Genomic DNA, 20329 nt, shown 5'->3' with positions numbered 1-20329 from the left:
GCCCTCCTTAAAATTATTCAAGATTTTAAAAAAATTATTCAAAATAGAATCCCAACTCCTTAGAATGACAGGTTATTGCCCACTTCTCTACCTGCTTCTCACCGTATTCTCTACTTTTGTTTCCATATTCTACCATACAAAAACTACAGTGATTTCTCAAACTCTCTATCCTCATATCTCAGGAGCTATTTTTTTCGCACTTACTTAGACTTTAGAAAATTGTTCAATATTCTTTTATCCTTTTTCTTTACATTCTTTGAAGCCCAGTTGAAGAGAAAAATTCGCAAAAAGTCGAAGTGGTACTTAGGCACCATAAAAAAACGAAGGAGAATTTCACAGACAAAAGATGATAGCCAAAATGTCGTGAGTGACAAAATTGAGAGTGATACAGAGGAAAATCAAGATACAAGTGTAGACCACAATGAGACTGGAAACACAGGAGAGTCTTCAATGGAAGAAAATGAGAAGCAGCAAAATGCCTCTGAAAGCAAAATGGAATTGGGAAATAATACTTCGAGTAATTGTAGTATTGAGAATGAACTTGAAGAATCTGGGAAGATTACAGCATGTACAGAATTGAGGAAAGATAAGATTGTTTGCAATGGAGATGCTTCTAGCGCTCAGATAATAGATACTCCTGATGAAAATGAAGCAAAAGGTAAGTCTTTCTCAAGTAAACAACTTACTGATTTTAAAAGATGTTTACTCAGAGTTCTTAAGCAACTAATTACCCTCTCAATTTCTTCCTTTTTACGTGTCTTTCATAGTGCAGGGGTTAATTAATTAGGAAAAAATACCATTATCTTTACTTAATGACTATTGAGCTAGTAAATCACTATTGTTAAAAGCAAACTGTAGCATCAAACAGACGTGGATTTTAATCCCTAGTCCATAGCTTAGTAGTTTTGGACCTGGGCAAGCTTCTTGACCTATCAGCCTCAGTTTTCTCATCTGCAAAATTGGGGTAGATAGTTGCAGGATAATGAGATATTTTGAGGATTGAATAAATAATCTATCTAAAGCATGCAGCTAAGTGCTTGGCTGTACAGTTTTTAAAAGCTGGCAGGATACTGTCTTATTTTTAAGCAAGATAAGCAGTTTCCTGTGATGCTTGCTGAGTGATGTAGAACTGTTACTTACCTCTGTCATTCCTCTATCCCTGTTGTGGGTTAAGTCCAAGATTATTTACATTTATTTCAGTGATCCTGCTCCCAAAGTTATTCATTTGGAATTGTTGTCTGTCTGAATCTTCCTGGACCTTTGGAAGTAGATTTGTTTGGTTTTTGGAAAAGCCAAACATTATTTAGTCTTACAAAGCAAAAAGAGGGGTAACAATCACTTTATTTTGGTCAAAAACAAGTATTGACTAAGTTAGAGACTGGTTTTTTCCAGTGGCTTATATGCTGTAGGTAAATCTTTTTCAAGGACTTCCTTGAAATGAGTCCTAGTGTGAGTAATAGCAAAATGGACTAGGACATAATAGCCTTTCCAGTGTGGACATTTTAAATGTTAGTCCTCCAGCTATATAATTTAGTATGTTTTGTTTGGGTTCAGAGTTGTTTTATTTTTCTTTTATCATTATCTTTTTTCAAAGGACACTATTTAGTGGGACAGGTAGTTGTTTACGTATCAGGAGATTTGGGTTCTTGTCCTGGTTTTTACAACAGCTAGGTATGTTGGCCTTAGGAAAGTCTCTTCCCCCTTCTTGGCCTCATTTTTCTCATCTGTCAGTGAGTAGATTGTTAGAGATCAGGGATAGGCAAACTTTTTCTGTAAAGGGCCAGATAGTAAATATTTAGCCACATAATGTCTGTCACAACTACTCAACCGTGCCAGAAAATCCACATTGACTTGTGTGTGTAAAATAGGTGTGGTTGTATACTAATAAAACTTTATTTATAGCAGTAGGCCAGATTTGGCCTAGGGTATTAGTTTGCAGCTCCTATTCTACGTTACTGAGGTCCCTTCCAGCTTTTAAATTCTGAGTCTTATGCCTGAGTAGAAGGATCCCCTAAAATTCTCAATTTGAGAAATACTTTCTCAAATGTCCTTAATTTTTCAGTAAGTGGCAGCATCTTAATCTTACAGTGAAGTCAATATGCCAGAATTGGTGTTTGTGTCTTAGTAAATATATCCTGCTGTTTAATCTGTCTAATATTTATTTTAGGCACTATAATGTCTGTGAACCAAATAATAGTCATGTACTTTTTCACTGTAGAAATGTGTGTTTTGCGAATGACTCGAGCTAGACGTTCCCAAGTCGAACAGCAGCAGCTCATCAGTGTTGAGAAGGCTTTGGCGATTCTTTCTCAGCCTACCCCCTCACTTGTTGTGGACCACGAGCGATTAAAAGTATGTAAAGTGAAATTGTAATGCTTTCATTGTGCATGTTAGTAGCATAACCCACCAAAAGAGAGGCTGTGATAGTACATTGTGTCAATTTGGCATGCAATAAATAATCATCTTTTATGAAAGGATAAACTTGGTATGGAATAACTTTTGTAAAGGCGCTGGTTGGAGATGGCTAGTGTGTTTATATTATAGTTTTTAACATACTTGTCTACATCATTGATCCCATAAATGTTTTAATGACCAGTTCAGTTGGTTTTTACTTAACCGTAATGGCATATTTTTGTTGACTGTGATATGTAATGATGCCTGCTAGGGCCAGACTTGAAGAATCACGGAAATCCAGTGTGGTCATTTCAGTTGTGAGAAAAACACTGAGCAATGGAAAATTTTTTTATAAGAGAAAGAACCCTGACCTGGTGAGGCAGTTCACCATTTATGTACCATCTCTTTTTTTTTTTTTTTTTAAAGATTTTATTTTTTCCTTTTTCTCCCCAAAGCCCCCCGGTACATAGTTGTGTATTCTTCGTTGTGGGTTCTTCTAGTTGTGGCATGTGGGACGCTGCCTCAGCGTGGTCTGATGATCGGTGCCATGTCCGCGCCCAGGATTCGAACTAACGAAACACTGGGCCGCCTGCAGCGGAGCGCGCGAACTTAACCACTCGGCCACGGGGCCAGCCCCAATGTACCATCTCTTTTTGTTTTACATAATGAATTAGTTTTAATCTACTTGTAGTACCATCAAATACCTTGCAAAAACTGCTTTTTTTCCTATTAGTCTAATTTGAGACTATTTTTTAGTTCGTAGAGATTTATGGCTAGAAATTGAAATTGGCAACCTGCTCAGCTATAGTTTTTAGAATGGGAGTTACCCAGGGCTGAGGCCAGGATGATAGAATACTGATAGCTAACAACGGCTAAATGTCAGAGGCGCTATTAGAGGCTGCCGTGTCTTGTCAAATGATTTGGTCTGCCCTCTCTCTGGCTTATATGCTAGAAATTCCAAGAATCTTCAAAATTAAAATAATCTCGTCTTGGGGAATTTATCTCTTAGGTATGTAAACACTCATGTTTTCTTTTAGAATCTTTTGAAGACTGTCATTAAAAAAAGTCGAGAGTACAATATTTTTCAGTTGGAAAATTTGTATGCAGTAATCAGCCAGTGTATTTATCAGCATCGCAGGGACTATGACAAAACAACACTTATTCAGGTAAACTAATCTATATAATAAATTAAATGATTTTATAAGAATTTTTAGAGACCATTTTTTCATATGTGGATTATGGATTATTTCTAGGTATAGCTGAGTTCCATAGTTTTTTTAATCTAGCACTTCATTAGTTTGTGTTTCTTTAATAAAAAGTGGTCCTATAGTATCAGTAAACTGTGAAAAATCTTTATTTTATGTGTGTATTAATGAAGATATATGGCTCCTTTTTAAGGTAGACTTAAGATAGACCTATTGGTCTTTACTTAATCTTGCTTTATAGTGAGCGTTAGAGTACTAACTTTTAAAAATAGATATTGAATGATACCTATATAGTATAATACATATATTACTGGTACCTACTAATATGTAATATGAATAGGATTTAGTATGCTTACTAAAGTATACTATGGTACCTACATAATATAATATATGTATGTAATACTAGTGCCTATAAAATATTAATATCTATTAAGTGCCTTGATTATAACTATTTGAAATTAACATAAGATGAACACATCTCAGACTCATTTCAAAGGGATTTAAATAATGAAGTCCCATCAGCAATATCAATAGATGTGATAGTCTTAAATACTGAACTAAATTTCTATTTTCACTGTCAGATATATACATGGGTAATAATATCCTTAAGGTTGTTTACTGGGAAAAAAGAAAAACAGCAATGGAGTAATGTTTCTTTAGCTTTTTCGATATTGAAACTTACTATTTTTCCTTCCTACCCTTTATCTAGAAAATGGAGCAAGAGGTAGAAAACTTCAGTTGTTCCAGATCATGATGTCATGGTATTGAATATTCTTTATCTTCGTTTCCTATTTAATCCACCTTTGTCGTGTCCACATAACTGATGCAAGATGAAATCCTGCATCTTTAAGGAAAAGATTAAAATAGTAAATAAAAATAAAAATATTTAAACTTTCCTAGTATTTATGTACATATGTAAGATAAATTACAGAGATAAGTGATAAATATTGGCAGTTGGATTGAACAAGGCAGAGTAAGAGTAATGCTGTGGCATATCAGTAGTTGAAGTGTGGCCAACTCGTAATGAAGTTATTTTGATAACTAATGTTTTATGGCATTTACGAGTAATTAGTGACATCGACATTTTCTGTTTTAAGCACTTTTAATTTTATCCTTCCTAAAAATAGTTTATTGTACCAGACTAGAAATTTACTTAACCATTGTGTCTTTGCCATTGTTTTTGTTGTCTTTGTCCTCCTTGGTGCCCATCTCTGATCTGCCTTTAGCTTCCCCTGCCCATTCACTTAAAAGCCAATGTTCAAGTCATGATTTGCAAAAGGACATGAACAACTTCTGGCTGCACCACAATTCTGTACTTGACTGTTCAAAATTAATGCTTTTTATATAAACATTTTTCTAATCCTGATTTGGGTTAATAGAAGTTTTAAATATTTTTTGGGTTATTTTTATGATTATACACACAACAAATGTATTAATAACTACTTTGTTAAACAGCTTTTTAATACCACAAAGTTTTTATATTTGCAAACTGTTTATATCATTCTAAATTTATGCTTAGGTTGTATTCTATAGATAGCTTCTATATACAATTATATAAATATAAATATTATAAATTTTGTATTAATGATACCAAAAATATATGTCTTTCTTAAAGCAATAAAGCCATTCATCACCATGCATATTCTTTTTTTTTTTTTAGGAGACATTCTAATATTAGTTTGTAAAATAGCTTCTGTTGGAAACTTGTTTCAAAGGAATAGGGAATAATGATCTCATATGAGAGATTCCGGATTCTAATACAGGTTCAAAGTTGAGCTGCCTTTTGTTATTGATTTATGTGGATATTGTATTTAAAACTTTCTAAAACCGAGTAATTCAGATAGCTTAATTAGTAGATACTATCTTATGTAACGCATAAAGCAATGTCAGTCACTGGAAACATTTAAGTACTATGTGTATATTCCTGAATTCACACACACACATATATACTCATGTGTATTGAAGTTTATTATAACTTATTCCAGATGCATCTTATGTAACTAGGATTTCATTTTGTATGTATAGCTTCTGTAATAAATTTTAAAGGTGAAAATTGCGTCTCAAAATTATTTGTTTCTTCATTATTTTAAAATGTCCTAAAGATAATTCAGTGCAAAACAAGTGCAAAAATCTGTTTCATTACTATTCATAATTTAAAATGCTGTTCACACTGGAATGTTTGTATGGTATATGTTCTCTAGCTACAAAGACTAATGTGTTTCCTGTCCTTTTCATGACATACTGTCAACAGACGTAGGAAGTAATATGTCTACATTTCTATGTAGACTTTCAAAACCATGCTAAAATTGTAAACCTAGAATGTTTTTCTCATTTTTTTGCTTAAAAGTGCAGTCTATTGTAAGTAGGCAAGAAAAAGAAATAAAAGGCATCCAAATTGGAAAGGATGAAGTAAAACGCTATTCACAGATGACATGATCTTACATGTAGAAAATCCTAAAGAATCCACAAAAAATCTGTTAGAGCTAATAAATTCAGCAAAGTTTCAGGATAGAAGATCAACACGTAAAAATCTGTTGTATTTCTGTACACTAGGAATGAACAATCCAAAAAGGAAATTAAGAAAGCAATTCCATTTACAGTAGCATCTAATACAATAAAACACCTAGGAATAAATTTAACCAAGGAGGCACAAGATATGTACACTGATAACTACAAAAATGTTGCTGAAAGAAATTCAGTAACACCTAAATAAATAGAACGACATCCTCTCTTCATGGGTTGGAGGACTTAATGTTGTTAAAATGGCAATATTCCCCAAGCGATCTGTAGACTCAGTGCAATACTTACTTACCATAATCCCAATGGCCCTTTGAATTTTCCTAAATTCATAATGGAATTGCAAGGGACCCTAAAGAGCCAAAACAAGCTTGAAAAAAATTTTAGAAGACTCATACTTCCATATTCCAAAACTTATACAAAGCTACGTTAATGAAACTGTGGTACTAGCATGAAGGACAGACGTACTTATCAATGGAATAGCATTGAGAGTCAGAAGTAAATCCATATATCTATAGTCAATGGATTTTTGACAGTAGTGCCCAAGACCATTCAATAAGGAAAGAACAGTCTCTTCAACAAATGATGCTGGAAAACTAGACAGCCACATGCAAAAGAATGAGGTTGTACTTCTACCTCACACCATATACAAAAATTAACACTAAATGGACTAAAGACCTAAATTTAAGAGCTAAAACTACAAAATTCTTAGAAAAAAACGGGCAAATTTTTATGACCTTGAGTTTGGCAATGATTTCTTAAATAGGGCACCATAAACACTAGCAACAAAAGGAAAACTAGATAAATACAATTTCATCAAAATTAAAAACAGTCATGCTTCTAGTACAGATACTATCATAAAGAACTGTTAAAACTCAACAACAAAAAGAATCCAATAACGGATGTGAATGTTTTCGATGACAACAATTTTGAGGTGTTTGGTCAAGTATATTGGAAGATGCCCCTCTTGAGATTTGTCTGTTTTTCTTATGATTTGATTGGGATTCTGGATTGTTGGGAGAAAGATCACGAAAGTAAAGTGATTGTATCAAGGTTACATGTTATCAATGTGATTTATGACTTGATTGACCTTGATCACCTGCAGAAGTAGTTTCAGGTTTGTCCATTGTAAAATTGCCTTCCCCTCCCTTTTCGTGTTACACTTTGAAAGATTACTATGCACAGCCCACTCTTAAGGAGTGGAGAGTTAGGCTCCCCTTTGCCTTTTTGTTTTTAACTGATTCTGTCAGGGATCCCTGTAAATATGCACTATGGGATCAGTTGAGGTTATTTCAGACTCACTTGTCTTCACTACACGCACATGCACACACAGTACTTTGTTGCTCAAAATATTGCAATTGAGAGAGTGCTCCATAACATAAGGGACTTTGTTAGGACTTGAATTTAAGGTAACTACTTTTTGCTGAGGGATCCTGTGGGCGTAAAAACTCACTTTATATTAGGACATTAAGAAAAAGATTGCCAGTTTGCCTCCTAATATCCATTCTCTCATTCCTTGTAACAAAGTCCTGGAAATAAGTAAAAATAAATTAATTCATAAAATAATAAAAATTTTCCTGCTGAAAAATGTTTTCTTCCATTGCAGCAAGATGTGACTAAGTTCTGGCCAATGAAATACAAAGGAAAGTGAGCACAATTTCTAGGAAAGCTCTTTGAGAGCCCTCTCTGCCCTTCTGTGCTTCCTTGTACCTGCTGCCTGAAATATATATGTGTATATTATATAAATATGTAAAATATATATAATAAAATATATATTATACAAATATAAAGTGGCTGTATATATATAATGACAAGGAACTCTAGAAGCTATCTTGAACTATGAGGTGACCTTAAAGATGGAACGCAAGCCCTACTTCATAAAAGTAGAAAAAGAGCCTTGCTCATGATCACTTTAGGGGATTGCTGTTCAAGCCCTTAACTGTATCTGGACTTACTTGAAAGAGAAATAAACTATCTTGTTTAAGTTGCTGTTGTCGAGTGGATCTCCATTATTGAGAAGGGACTGCAAGAAAGGATACATAAAGAGTTGGGGACAATATTTTTGATGCTTAGGGACTCAAAAGGTCTTATTCAGGACTTGCTGTTTATAGGAAGTAAAAGCTGGAAAAATAAGAAGACAATGCCTCCTTGAGCACACAGGTAGCGTGATCAAATGGACTTGAAAGCTTTTCTTGGATGGTCTAGAAAAGTGACAGGCTAGAGGAAGGAGAATGAAAAGGAAGTCTTCAGAGGTGTTTTTGTAAAGGAAAGCTTAGTAAGGCCTTGTTTGGTAATACAATGCACCTTAAAGATAATTCCGGAGTTGTAAAGATAAACTCTCAGGGGATCGGTGGGGATATTGACAGCGATAGAGAACAGGTGCCCATTTCAGGGATGAGTTGGGTACACTTGGAAACATCTTGATTTTCGGGTAATATAGGGATGCTGGAGAGGCAGAAGACAGTATAGTCTTCCTAGTCTATATTTTGCACCTAACTTTCGTGGTAGACTGAAACATGACCATCCAAGACATACCTTCATCCTAATCCTGGGAACCTGTGAATGTTTCCTTTAGTGGCAAAATGAAAAACGAGAGCGTTTTTTAGAAGTAATTAAATTAAGGATCTTGAGGTAGAGTGTCCTGGATTATTTGTGTGGGCCCTAAATGCAATCATGTATCCTTATAAAAGGGAGACAGGGAGACTTTAGAAGAGAAGGCAATGTGACAGTCAAGTCAAGGATTGGTGTCATGTGGCTATAAGCCAATGAAATGCTGGCAGCCAGCCTCCAGGAGGTGGAAGAGGCAATGAACAAACTCTCCCTTAGTTCCTCCGGAGGAGAGCAGCCCTACCCACACTGGTTTTGGCCCAGTGGGACCGATTTTGGCCTTCTGGCCTCCAGAACTGAAGGAGTTGTGGTTGTCTGGAAGTACCAGTGGTGAGAAAGAACCACCATTTTAAGTCACCTTGAGATGAGTCTCCCTAAGAAGAAGAGGAAGTTGTCATGAGAGTAAAATGAGGAAGGAAACGAAAGAGGTTCTGAATGGATTTTATACGGAGGGGGATTTCTCACCTTGTGGTAGGAGTGCTGCCAGTTTCAAAGCAAAAGGAAGGAGAATAGCTTTGCTTGTTTTTCTCTTGTTTTAATCAGGGAGAAGGGCATGATTGGAATGGGGCAGGACAGGTTGCAAAAATACTTCTTCAAACTATTCTTACTAAGGCCACTAGTGACTGCCATTTTCCTAAATCAAATGTACACGCCTTAGTCTTTTTCATACTCTGCCACTCTGCATCCTTCCGTGACACAGAGCGCGTCTTTCTTGAAGCGAGTTTTCTCCTGCCTGCCGTGACGCTACGCTCGTGGGTTTCCCTCCGGAGTCCAGAAAAGAGCTGCTCTGTACTTTTTTTCCTTTTTGATGACCTCCCTCTACTCTTAGTCTTCATGTTGTTCTCCAGAGCTTGATCCTGAGCTCTCTTCTCTCTGCGCTCTTTCTCCAGGTGTGGTTCCCTGCTCTCAAGGCTTTAAATACAGGTATTTCAACTGTATATCAACCTCTCCCAAATTTATATTTCCAGGCCATATCACTTTTCTGAACTACAGACCAACACATTTTGATCTTTCCTTGAAACCTGCTGCTCCTCCCAAGTTCCTCTTTTCAATGAATCTACCATCTACTACCATCCATCCAAACGCCAAAGCCAGAAATCTAAAGCTTCCCTCTCTCTCAACTTCCAATCCATCACCAAGTCCTGATTTTCTGCCTCCCAAATACCTCTCAGATCTCTCCATTTCCTCCCCGGCTCTCTCAACCCACTATAATCACATGCCTGTCCTACAGCAAGAGCCTCCTGATGAGTCTTGCTTATACTCTTGCCCCCACCATCCATTCTCCAACCAGTAGCCAAAATATTCTTTTAAGAAACTCAGATCTGATGCCATCATTTGCTCGTGCTCATTAGTGCTTCCCATTGCTGATGCTTGTTATGGCTCCTGCCTACCTCTCAGCTTCATCTCCCCACTTTTCTCCTGGCCCACAATACGCCACCCATGATAGCTTTTTTTCAGTTCTTTTTTTCTACCTCTAGGCTTTTCAAAATCCTCTTCCTATTCTTCATTTCTCAGCATAAAAGTCACTGTCTTGGAGAAGTTTTCCTGACCCTCCTCAATCTAAGTATTTCCTATTTTAATCTCTCATTTAATCCCCAATATTCTTACATGACACTTTTCGTAATTTGTAGCTGTATATTTTATAATGTTTATTTGTTTAATGTTTGTCTCACCACGAGACATAGGCTTTTTAAGGTCAGGAGCTAAGTTTGTTTTGTTTTATGACTGTAGATCCAGCCCTTACCATAATAGGACCATAGGTGACACTAAATAAGTCTCAGTTGACTTCATGACTGGGTAATGGATAAGGAGAGCAGAAGATTAAGGAGCAGAATAGGAAGATAGGAAGTTAATGGAAAATGGAGGCCCATGGGGGCTATGGTGAGGGGAAGCCCACACTTCAGAAAAGGAGAATGGGATCTACCTAATAGCGTCTAAGTTTTAAAAAGACACAAAGTCATCCCAATTTTATTTTTAGGAGCTGCTTCTGTTAGATTTATCCAATTCCAAGGCTATGTAAGAACACATTTTCACTTTGGTTTGCTGAGAGTTAATTGTCCACGTATTAGGCATCCTCCTGAGACTGAAACCCGTCTAATCAATAATTGTATTTTTTTAGCTTTTCATAGTCATTCCATAAAATGACTGTGAAAAGACTGGAAGGTTGTGGGGTTTTTTGTTAGTTTGCTTGTGTGAGGAAGATTGGCCCTGAGCTAACATCTGTGCCAATCTTCCTCTATTTTATGTGGGACACCGCCACAGCATGGCTTGATGAGCAGTGTGTAGATCCGTACCTGCGATCTGAACTGTGAACCCTGGGCCTCCAAAGCAGAGTATGTGAACTTAACCACTATGCCACCGGGCTGGCCCTATGTTTTGTTTTTTGACTAGCTCTGGAAACAAGCACAAAATACCAAGAAATATATATGTATATGTAACTATATATTTATATATTTACAATAAATTATATTTAAAATAAACATAAGATAGAATTTATATATAAATTAATTGTTTATTATATATAAAAATGAATTATATTTCTATATAAATAGTGATAAGAGAGTAGCTATCAGTTAAAGTGTTGGATTACGAATAGATGGGTTTTATTGGTTAAGATTCTTTTGGTTGCAATCAACAGAAATTCTCTCTGGCTAACTTTAGCAAAAAAGGCGTATTTTTGAAAGGATGTAAGTTATCTCGTGGATGGTCAGAACAACCAAAAGTCGCTGGAGAGAAACAGGGCTGCTCTAATTGTTATTAATGTGACTCAACAGAGACACCCAGACCCAGTGTTTCTCTGTTTTAGATTTCCAAGTTTCCCCTAACAAAGAATTGGATTGGTCTTGATGTCCTTCCTAGCTATGGCTAGAGACCAGGGCCATATAATTTAGACATTGCTATAGGAAACCCCCATTATAAGGAAGTGTGAACCCTGCAGCTACCCTAAGATTTGTCTGTCATAAAGGTTAACAAAGCTGCAATTACTGACATAATTTCCAGTATCCATTTGAGCCAGTTCTCTGAGACACACGTGAAACTCTCTCACCTTGTGTGCAGTTTGCACACTGTATCTTATTTAATCCTTACAAAGACCCTAGGAGGTAAATTCTAGTATTATTTTCATTTTACAAATAAAGAAAGGCTTAGATAGATTAATTTGCTCAGTTTCACACATAAGTGGCAGAAGCAGGACTCCGCTAGGTCTGTGTGATTGAAACCCATGTTTGTAAGCACCTCCCCTGAACAGACACTGCAGGTGCCCTTCTTATATGCTCTTGGCATCCAACATTCAGGTACGTGCCATTGGCAACCTCCTGCAAACATTTGTAAACCACACCTGAGGCTTTTCTCATGGTCCATGCTGGATGTAGGCTAGAAGTGAAGGGAAGTTAACATGCCTGGGAATAGCTGCCATCCAGACATAGATGCGAGTTGGGACAATTCTGAGGTGTGTTCTACACGTTGTCTCTAGGTTTCCCATTGGGATTGAGGCCCGAGTCTCAGAGCAATCACCTGCCCCAAACTGCGCTCTATGTTAGCTTCCTTCCCTTCCCCAACCCACTCCTCCACTCCCCTGCTTGTATTTCTCAGCATCGCCACCCAAGTAACCCCTTGCCCTCGCATCCTTTACTCAGGGGATGCTCTAGGGAGAACCCAACCTAAGCTCCCTTGATAAAAAGTAGAAAAATATGAAACGCCCTGACAATAACTATAAAATTTTTTTAGGTTTCTCAGCTGTTATTGAACCTCACAAACCAGCATTATTTCCTTAATATTTTATTGTGACGGCCTAACAATTTTATTTTCAAAGTTCTTCCCATTTCAAAGATTATCTTAATTCTTTTGGAGCAATGTGGAATTATGTCTTTATTCTGCTTTTAAGAGGAGAAATCTGGAAGCTTCATGTTTAGGCTATGTAATTTTAGTATGCAAAGGTTGGGAATGAGATCACTACATTTGAGCAATCAGCCCTGCCAACATCCGCGCTCTGGCTGGGAGTCAGAGAACAGCACTTAACATGCAGCGAGAGGGCTCCGGGAATACCACTACCTTCAGAGCACACGCCAAATCCAAATGATTTCAACATTCACAAGATAAGGGACTGGAACCCTTAATGGATCAAACAGTGCCCAACATGGGGCCCCTGAACATGCAGACGTTGTGAGCTACAAGTGTTGGTTTAAAGGACCATTGTGAAACTTCAACTGGCTTAAAGATTGACTGGGGGGAAGAAAGGGTGGCTCGTTGCAATAGATAATGTATTCATGAAATAATTTGGAAACTGATTACGTGTGATGAATCCTAATTATAGCTATTTACTGTGCTGAATATTTAAGAAAAGCAGGGTCTTAAAAAAAGACACAAGGTTTTGCTTTAATCATTTAGGAAGAAAAATAAGTTACCGAATCTTACGTTCTGTAATTATTTTTTTCATTCAGTTTACGTGTTTTATATTTAGGAACACAGCATATGTCTCTTCTGTTTCTTCCTTAAATTTTTCTTGTCTCCTTCCCCCCCCACTAGGGAGAAAATGTAAATTACCACCATCACTCAAATGAATTCCCTGGTTTCTTCTGAACCTTCACCTCACAGCTGTTGCATGAAATATAATCACTAAAATACTAGCTAAATGAAAATGTCTATCCAAAATGACAATTTTCTAATATTCTTACACAAAATAACCTTGCAGGAGAAGAAACAAAGATAACTGAACGTATTTTCTTTCATCTAAAAATAGCTAATCTGGAAATACATCAAAATGCTAATAGTGGTTAGGAAGAGAGAACCATGGATAGAGTCTTATCTCTATTTTTTTTAAGTTTCCGCAAAGTGATTATATTCCTTTGGTAATACAAATGTTTTATAAAAACATAAAAGTTACTTTTAAGCTCTAGTATTTATTTTAATTATGAAATCTGAAATATTTAAAGGAAGGTAAAAAATCAGAAAAAATATTCTTGTGTATCTAAACTGAAAAATTATGTCCGTGTATTTTTATATTATCCCTAACTGTCTTTGGGCAAGTGTTTTTCAAAAAAGTTGTTAAAAGTCTGCAGACCTATCTGTGTGCTCAGAAAGGAGATGTGTAACCTTTGGGTACATGCATAACATAAGCCTAGTGTTATATTACCCTGCTGGCTGTAAGCTGCCGACCTCTCATGCAGCTATGAAGCAGAAGGGAAAGAAATGTGTAAGGATGAGGGAAATTGCAAATTGAGAAATTAACTTAATGACACGTCCAAGCCAACTGGTCTGTATTTTCAATTTATAACATTCACAATTAAAATGAGATAATGGGAGTTAAACTCCATTACAAATGACAAGACACAACACTCATATGTTATTATTAGAGTATTTTAATTGTAGTTATGAGGGCAGGGACTATTTCTGTTTAGTCCAATTAATATTTGCTGAATTTATGTATATATGTATTACTGAGGACCTACTGTGTGCAAGGCATTAGGAGAGAGAAGAATGAGATGTGGCCCCTGCCCCCCAAAGAATGTACAGCACGGTAAAATTACATATCAACACACCTAAATTGCCTCATACTTCACTAAAGAAATTAGGTTTGCCTTTACTTTATCATCCAAGGCTGAGAGGATGGACTATTGACTTCACTCTGGTGGAAAAGGAGGGCCTGTGGAATCAATATGGGTTTCAATCTTCTTGAACATCTTCTCCACAAAAGATGCCTTTGTTAAGGTAACATGGCCGAGATATTTACCTCTCACCAGACTGTCCTTGTGCTCCTCCACGTTTCCGGTGACTAGGGCTGATCAAAGAACTCTAAGCAGAAGTACACGTGTCACTTCTAAACCGAAACATTTAATAGCTGGTGGAAATCTCACTTCCCCCACCCTGGGCAACCTGGAAGACCTGTACACAACATAGCCCAAAAGAGGAAGCAGCCTGGATCCCCGAGCCACCATTCGGTAGGGAGTGGCCCCAGAGAGACACTGAGAGCTACAAGACAGCTCGATGAATGAGAAATCCTGACATGTGAAGCCCAGGGTAGCTGGGTTTGTTACAGCAGCACAGCCTAGTCTGTTTTGACAAACAGAAATACTAATATACTCACTTAATGGTTGTTGAACCTGTGATGGAGGAATCAGTGTGAAGGCGAGACTATGAGATCTGTTTTCTAAAAGTGGCCAAAAATTGATGTGTCTTTCTGTGCTGATCCCCTCCACAAACAGTGGAAAAGATGTGACCAGCTGCCAGCCCAACCCAGGCCCCTTCTACCCAATATTTAAACCTGAATAACCTTCTGCCCCCACAACTTGTGGGACCCGACCAAGGCAATCTTCTTGAGCATCAGTTTCTTAGTCTATAAAAAGGGGGATGTAGTACTAATATTCATAAGATTGTTTTGAAAATTAAATTATATAGAAAAACACTGAGCTGGGGGCCTGGCAGGGAGGGATGCTTCATAAGAGTTGTTTGCCTCCGCTACTCTTTACCTGAGGCCAGCGGTTCTCAACAGTGACTGCATTTTGGAATTATTAGGGAAGCTTAAAAAAAAAAAAAATCAGTGCCCGTATCCCACCCTAAACCAAATCATCAGAATCTTTGGAGGTGGGGCTGGAGTATAGATGTGTTTTTATTTTTTTAATTTTTTTTCCTTTTTCTCCCCAAAGCCCCCCGGTACATAGTTGTATATTTTTAGTTGTGCATCCTTCTAGTTGTGGCATGTGGGATGCCACCTCAGCGTGGCTTGATGAGCGGTGCCATGTCCGCGCCCAGGATTTGAACTGACGAAACACTGGGCTGCCGCAGCAGAGCAAGGGAACTTAACCGCTCAGCCACAGGGCGGGCCCCTAGATGTGTTTTTAAAATGTTGAGAAACATTGCCTTAGGCAATGCGTAAGTGAAATATTTGATTATATATAATCTAAAATAAAGCCTTCATAATAAAAGAAAACTTCAAAGTACATAGTGGGACCACTTTTTTCACAAACGTGGAGCTTTATAAAAGGCTTATTTATAAATAGCAGACACAAAGAGTCAATAAATAGTTACTGGATGCTCTCAGGGACTGAAGGGCATTCCGATAAGCAGAACTGCAGATAAGCCCAGTGATGTTGCAACGGAAAGAACAGGCTCAGATACCATTTACATTGTTTATAGCGATGACTGTTTTCGTGTTGTTATGGGCTGAATTGTGACTCCCTCAGAATTCACATGTAGAAGTCCTAACCCCAGCACCTCAAAACGTGACTATATTTAGAGATAGGATCTTTGCAGACGTACTTAAGTTAAAATGAGGCCATTAGGGTTGACCCTAATCCTATATGACTGGTGCCCTTATAAGAGAGGAATCTGAACGCAGACATGTACCGAGGGAAGATGATGTGAGGACACTGGGGGAAGACCACCGTCTGTCTACAAGTCAAGGAGAGAGACCTGGACCAGATCCTTCCCTTACAGCCCTCAGAAAGAACCAACCCTGCCGACACCTTGGTCTTGGACTGAGGGTCTCTGGGACTGTTTCTGCCAGTCTGTGGTACTTCCTTATGGCAGCCCTAGCAAACCAGTACACCTGTGCACAGCTGAAGGCGTGGTAGGTGTTTGGTCAGTGGGTGGGAGAAATAGCCACCCTGATTCCACTTTATCAAGAGCTGTTCAGAGAGGAGGTGGGTTTTTATACGGGCCCGGAAGTTGAGTATTTTGACTATATGATGGGACGGTAGCTTAAAATATTAGAGAAGGCTGCCTGTGTCCGGGTAACGTGAGTGACTGTGTCTGCTGGCTCACACCCATCTTCTGAGGAACTGCCCTTGCTCACAGCCTCTGCTGCCCACATAAAGCTGCCCTTTCCCCCCAGGTCTGCCCACCCCTCCTGCCATGGCAGATTGGACTAAGCGAACTTTTTAAGAAAAGATGTGCTGGACCAATCAGATTCTCTCTCTCGATTTTGAAGTTGGGACACTGAGAACCAGGCCATTTAGCTCTAAGGAACAAAGACTCCTAGGTTAAGGCCACTTGGCTGGGCCACGTTCTAGAGGAATCTTAAAAGGAGAGTCAAGGGAGGAGAGGATGGAGTGCACATGCAGGGACAAACAGTAGCTTTCGCTTCTTTGGTTGAGCCAGCTTGAGCGGGATTCTGTACCACAACCAGAAGAGTGTTAACTGGAACATCATGAAATCAAGATGAGAAAATCAGTCACCCCTGTGACCAATAGCCAGCCAACCACTGGAGGTGTGACTGAGGCTGTCCTAGATGAGCCAGCGCCTGGATGATCCACTGAAGTAAGAATGATTTCATCCTGGACTAGGCAGCCCCTAGACAACCCACCTGCTAACCACAGATGCATCAGTGAGTCCAGCCAAGATCAGCCAAACCCTGCCCAGATCATCAGAACCACCCGGCCAACACACAGACTTATGAGCTAAATGATTGCTGAGGCTTTTAAGCCACTAACTTTGGTGGATTTGTTACGCAGCAACAACTGCTATTGTAGAGAATCTGGGACTTGAACAGAGGACCATCTGACTTCAACACCAGTGAATGCTCTCAAATCTTCTGCACACTGTCACCTGGCGAATCCAATGCCTTCCTTCTGGGAAGCAGCATATGTAGCATCGTCATTAGATTTTAGGATCAGTCAGCGTGGGTTCAAAACCCACCTTTCCTTGCAGATTACTGGGCAACTGACTAGGCAGGTTACCCTCTCTAAACCTTGGCTTCCTCATGTTAACTGCAAACAATACCAACTACCTCCCAGAGACACCAGAAGGGTAAAATGAGATAGTATATCTAAAGTGTCCAGAGTTTAGTGAGCCATGAGGTTTCCCGGAAGATGGAAATCTGCAATGGGTCCAAAAGTTCTTGATGACTGAAGTAGAATTCCCCTTCAGTGTTGATGTCCAACCAACTCACAGTTCTAGGAATGGATACCTCTTCTTAGAGATAGTGACTTTTTATAGCTTGTAATTCTTGGTTCTACAAGGCTGCAATAAGTTTTCCCCCAATTATAACCACTTTTCTAGATCACTATTTCTCAAAGTGAAGGGTCATCAGCTGCCTGTCAAATGTAGATTCACAGCCTCATCCAGACCTACGGAATTAGACTCTCCTGGGGGACGCTACATTTTAAACAAAGTTCCCTGATAATTTTCATGCACATTAAAGTTTAAGACCTGCTGCTCTAGACTCCTCTGCTAAGACTTTAAAACACAGCGAAAACTAGCATTTTCTTACTCTAGCATTGCCTTCTGGTTGGATGTTCTCCTAAAGTTATTTGCGTCCTAAGATTTTAAGTCAAAAAAGATACACTGGCATCTTTTTTTCAGAGAGTGTTGACATAGACACTAACTTGTTGGTGGAAATAGAGTGCACACCGATGAATGAACCAACCCAGACGACACCATGATTGTTTTCAAAAGAGGTGTATCAACATGTTACTCCTTGAACAAACACTGGGAAATCAGTTTTTCCTATTTTTCCTCTTTTGAGTCTATAGTCCTATATAGAAATATATGGTCTCATACTGGATACTGAAGTATGGGAAGAGTGGAGTGGGAGGACATTTACCAAGAATATTAACTCGTCCTTATTGTTGTTATTATCAATAACACTATTATTTTCACAAAGCAAGCATTCAAAGGAAGAGGGAATGACCTGACCCTGAACTGACTTTGAAAGTTTGTTCAGCCTGAACTAGCTTTAGCAGGAATGTTCTGTCCACCTTCTGAAGCAGCCGTTAGAGGGAATTGTGGGAGTGTTTCACTAGGGCAAAATTCTCAAATTCACCTAACTATAGCTAAGAGTTTAAAGTATGTTAGCTTGATGTCTTTTTGGCTGATCTGTTTCATGATATCAAGTTTTTTAGGAGACTTTGTCACCAAAAGTAGAAAAAGGAAAAATAAAAACAGAAGGAAACTACCCCAAAAAGTGCTGTTGGAAGCCTGTTCCTCTTAAGCTGACACCAGTGCTTCGAACTTTTGATTCAAAGCTCTTGAATTCCCTACAAATATTTTTTTTCACTGTTGCAAAGGTGGACGAGGCTCTAAATAGCAAGAGTGCTGTGCTTTTTAAAGCCTGTTGGACAACTTCTCATCTCTAACACTACTGAAGTTTTGCCACACCAGACTGTGTATGACAAACCGCAAAACATATGCATAAAAAAATCTAGACTCTTCTAATTGAGCCAATCCTTGGGTAAAATCTTACTTCTGGAGTCCCACAGCTGTTGAAATCAGTCATATTTACAATTTTTACAAATGAGTTTATTTTAATAAAAACAAGTTACTCTGAGCATGATCTCTAAACAGATTTATGTGGGCTGGCACAATCTGCTATGCTAAACATATATTCATAATGCTTAGGTCTGCAACCAATTTTTTTGAGTGTGATAACAGTCTTGCTTTGTAAAAGGATACCAAATAATTGGCAGCAATTCAGCTAAGGACACTGTTCTCAGCACTGTGCTATTGAAATTCTTTTCCTGGACAGAATTGCCCTGTGGGCATGGCCCTAAATTGGAAGGACTCTGGGCTACTGGCATTGGGCAGTGAACCAGGCAGACAGCTTATAGAGAGAAGGAGGTGACTCTATAAACTGGTACTACAGAAGAGGAGGAGGAGGATGGGTGGGAGAAGAGGAAGGAAGGAAAAAAGGAAGAGAGGGAGGGAGGGAAGAAGGGAGAGGAAGAGAGACGGAGGGAAGGAGAGAGAAGGGAAGGTGACATTTATATTCGTCAATCCGTACCTTTAAAGGGGTCTCTTTATGTCTCTCTCCTTGATCTCTTCTCACCTCTCCTCTTGCTTGATGTTTTTATGCTCATGTTTTTTGCTTGGTTTCTAGACTGTAATCTCCTTGAAGACAGAAATATCGCCTGACTCAGCCTGGCAGCTCCCACAGTGCCTGATATAATACGCTGGTGCTCAAAAACCTGATTGTTAAATGCATGAACGGAAGAATGAATTTCTGTATCTGAAGCGTTTCCTTTCTTCAAGTCCTAAAGCAGAGGTTCTCGGTGGGCACAGTACTGCCCCCTGGGGGGCATATTGAAATTTTGTGGGGGCAGTTTTTGTTGGGTATTGTTCTCATATTGGTGCCAGTGTATTTGTATAGTGAAAAACGTATTATCTTTTATTGATGTTAGTATTGTATTTTAGAATAAACTACTTTCCTCTTTTTTGCCTTTGTATTAATAGAACATTACATTGGTTTCTTGAAATTATTTGTGTAGTTTACATTATCTATGAATTTAATTCCGGGAGTGTAAAGTGGTATTCAATTTTTGTTGTAAATACAGAGTGTTGAGTATGGCAGGAGCGAACACCTCTGCTTATAAGATCATTAAGCTTTGCTCGATTCTGCTTCCACAAGTTCTGGGATTCTAAGACGAAACATACAAATAAAAACAAGCTGGTGTACGTTGATTTCAACGATCAGGCTTTCTCTGTAAGCAACTGCATATTTTAGGATTAACGTGGCTCAGTGGAGCGCTGAGTCGAAGCACAGCGGGTCCGTGACTGCGGTGGGGACTGAACATCAAGGCACCACGCTCTCACACGTCCAGGCCCGTGACTCTACTACTCTACTGTGCTGAGTAGCTTGGATGGTGCGTGGTTTCTCTTGGCTTTGGTTTGCACTT

The 20329-nt window shown here is 38.5% G+C and overlaps 1 protein-coding gene and 1 long non-coding RNA gene across 4 annotated transcripts in view; one reads left to right on the top strand and one right to left on the bottom strand.

Moving 5' to 3' along the window:
• ATAD2 (ATPase family AAA domain containing 2) overlaps nucleotides 1–5652 on the top strand; it is a 66833-nt gene extending 61181 nt beyond the window's left edge. For 2 of the 3 annotated variants that reach the window (XM_070631983.1, XM_070631985.1), the window contains exons 25-28: nucleotides 263–658; nucleotides 2219–2352; nucleotides 3432–3560; nucleotides 4309–5652. In XM_070631983.1, the coding sequence (XP_070488084.1) occupies nucleotides 263–658; nucleotides 2219–2352; nucleotides 3432–3560; nucleotides 4309–4353 (704 nt within the window). In that variant the 3' untranslated portion in view covers nucleotides 4354–5652. The remainder of the gene's footprint in view (nucleotides 1–262; nucleotides 659–2218; nucleotides 2353–3431; nucleotides 3561–4308) is intronic. The other variant, XM_070631984.1, reaches the window with a different exon arrangement.
• Nucleotides 1–19689, bottom strand: part of LOC139085274 (uncharacterized) — a 51187-nt gene extending 31498 nt beyond the window's left edge. Inside the window, exon 1 of the long non-coding RNA XR_011543512.1 lies at nucleotides 19438–19689. This is a non-coding gene — a long non-coding RNA (uncharacterized lncRNA). The remainder of the gene's footprint in view (nucleotides 1–19437) is intronic.
• Nucleotides 19690–20329: the final 640 nt, after the last annotated feature.

The sequence above is a fragment of the Equus przewalskii genome, chromosome 8, assembly GCF_037783145.1.
Source record: "Equus przewalskii isolate Varuska chromosome 8, EquPr2, whole genome shotgun sequence".
NCBI lineage: Eukaryota > Metazoa > Chordata > Mammalia > Perissodactyla > Equidae > Equus > Equus przewalskii.
Note: the sequence above shows the minus strand (reverse complement) of the source record. Positions and strands in the feature narration are given on the sequence as shown.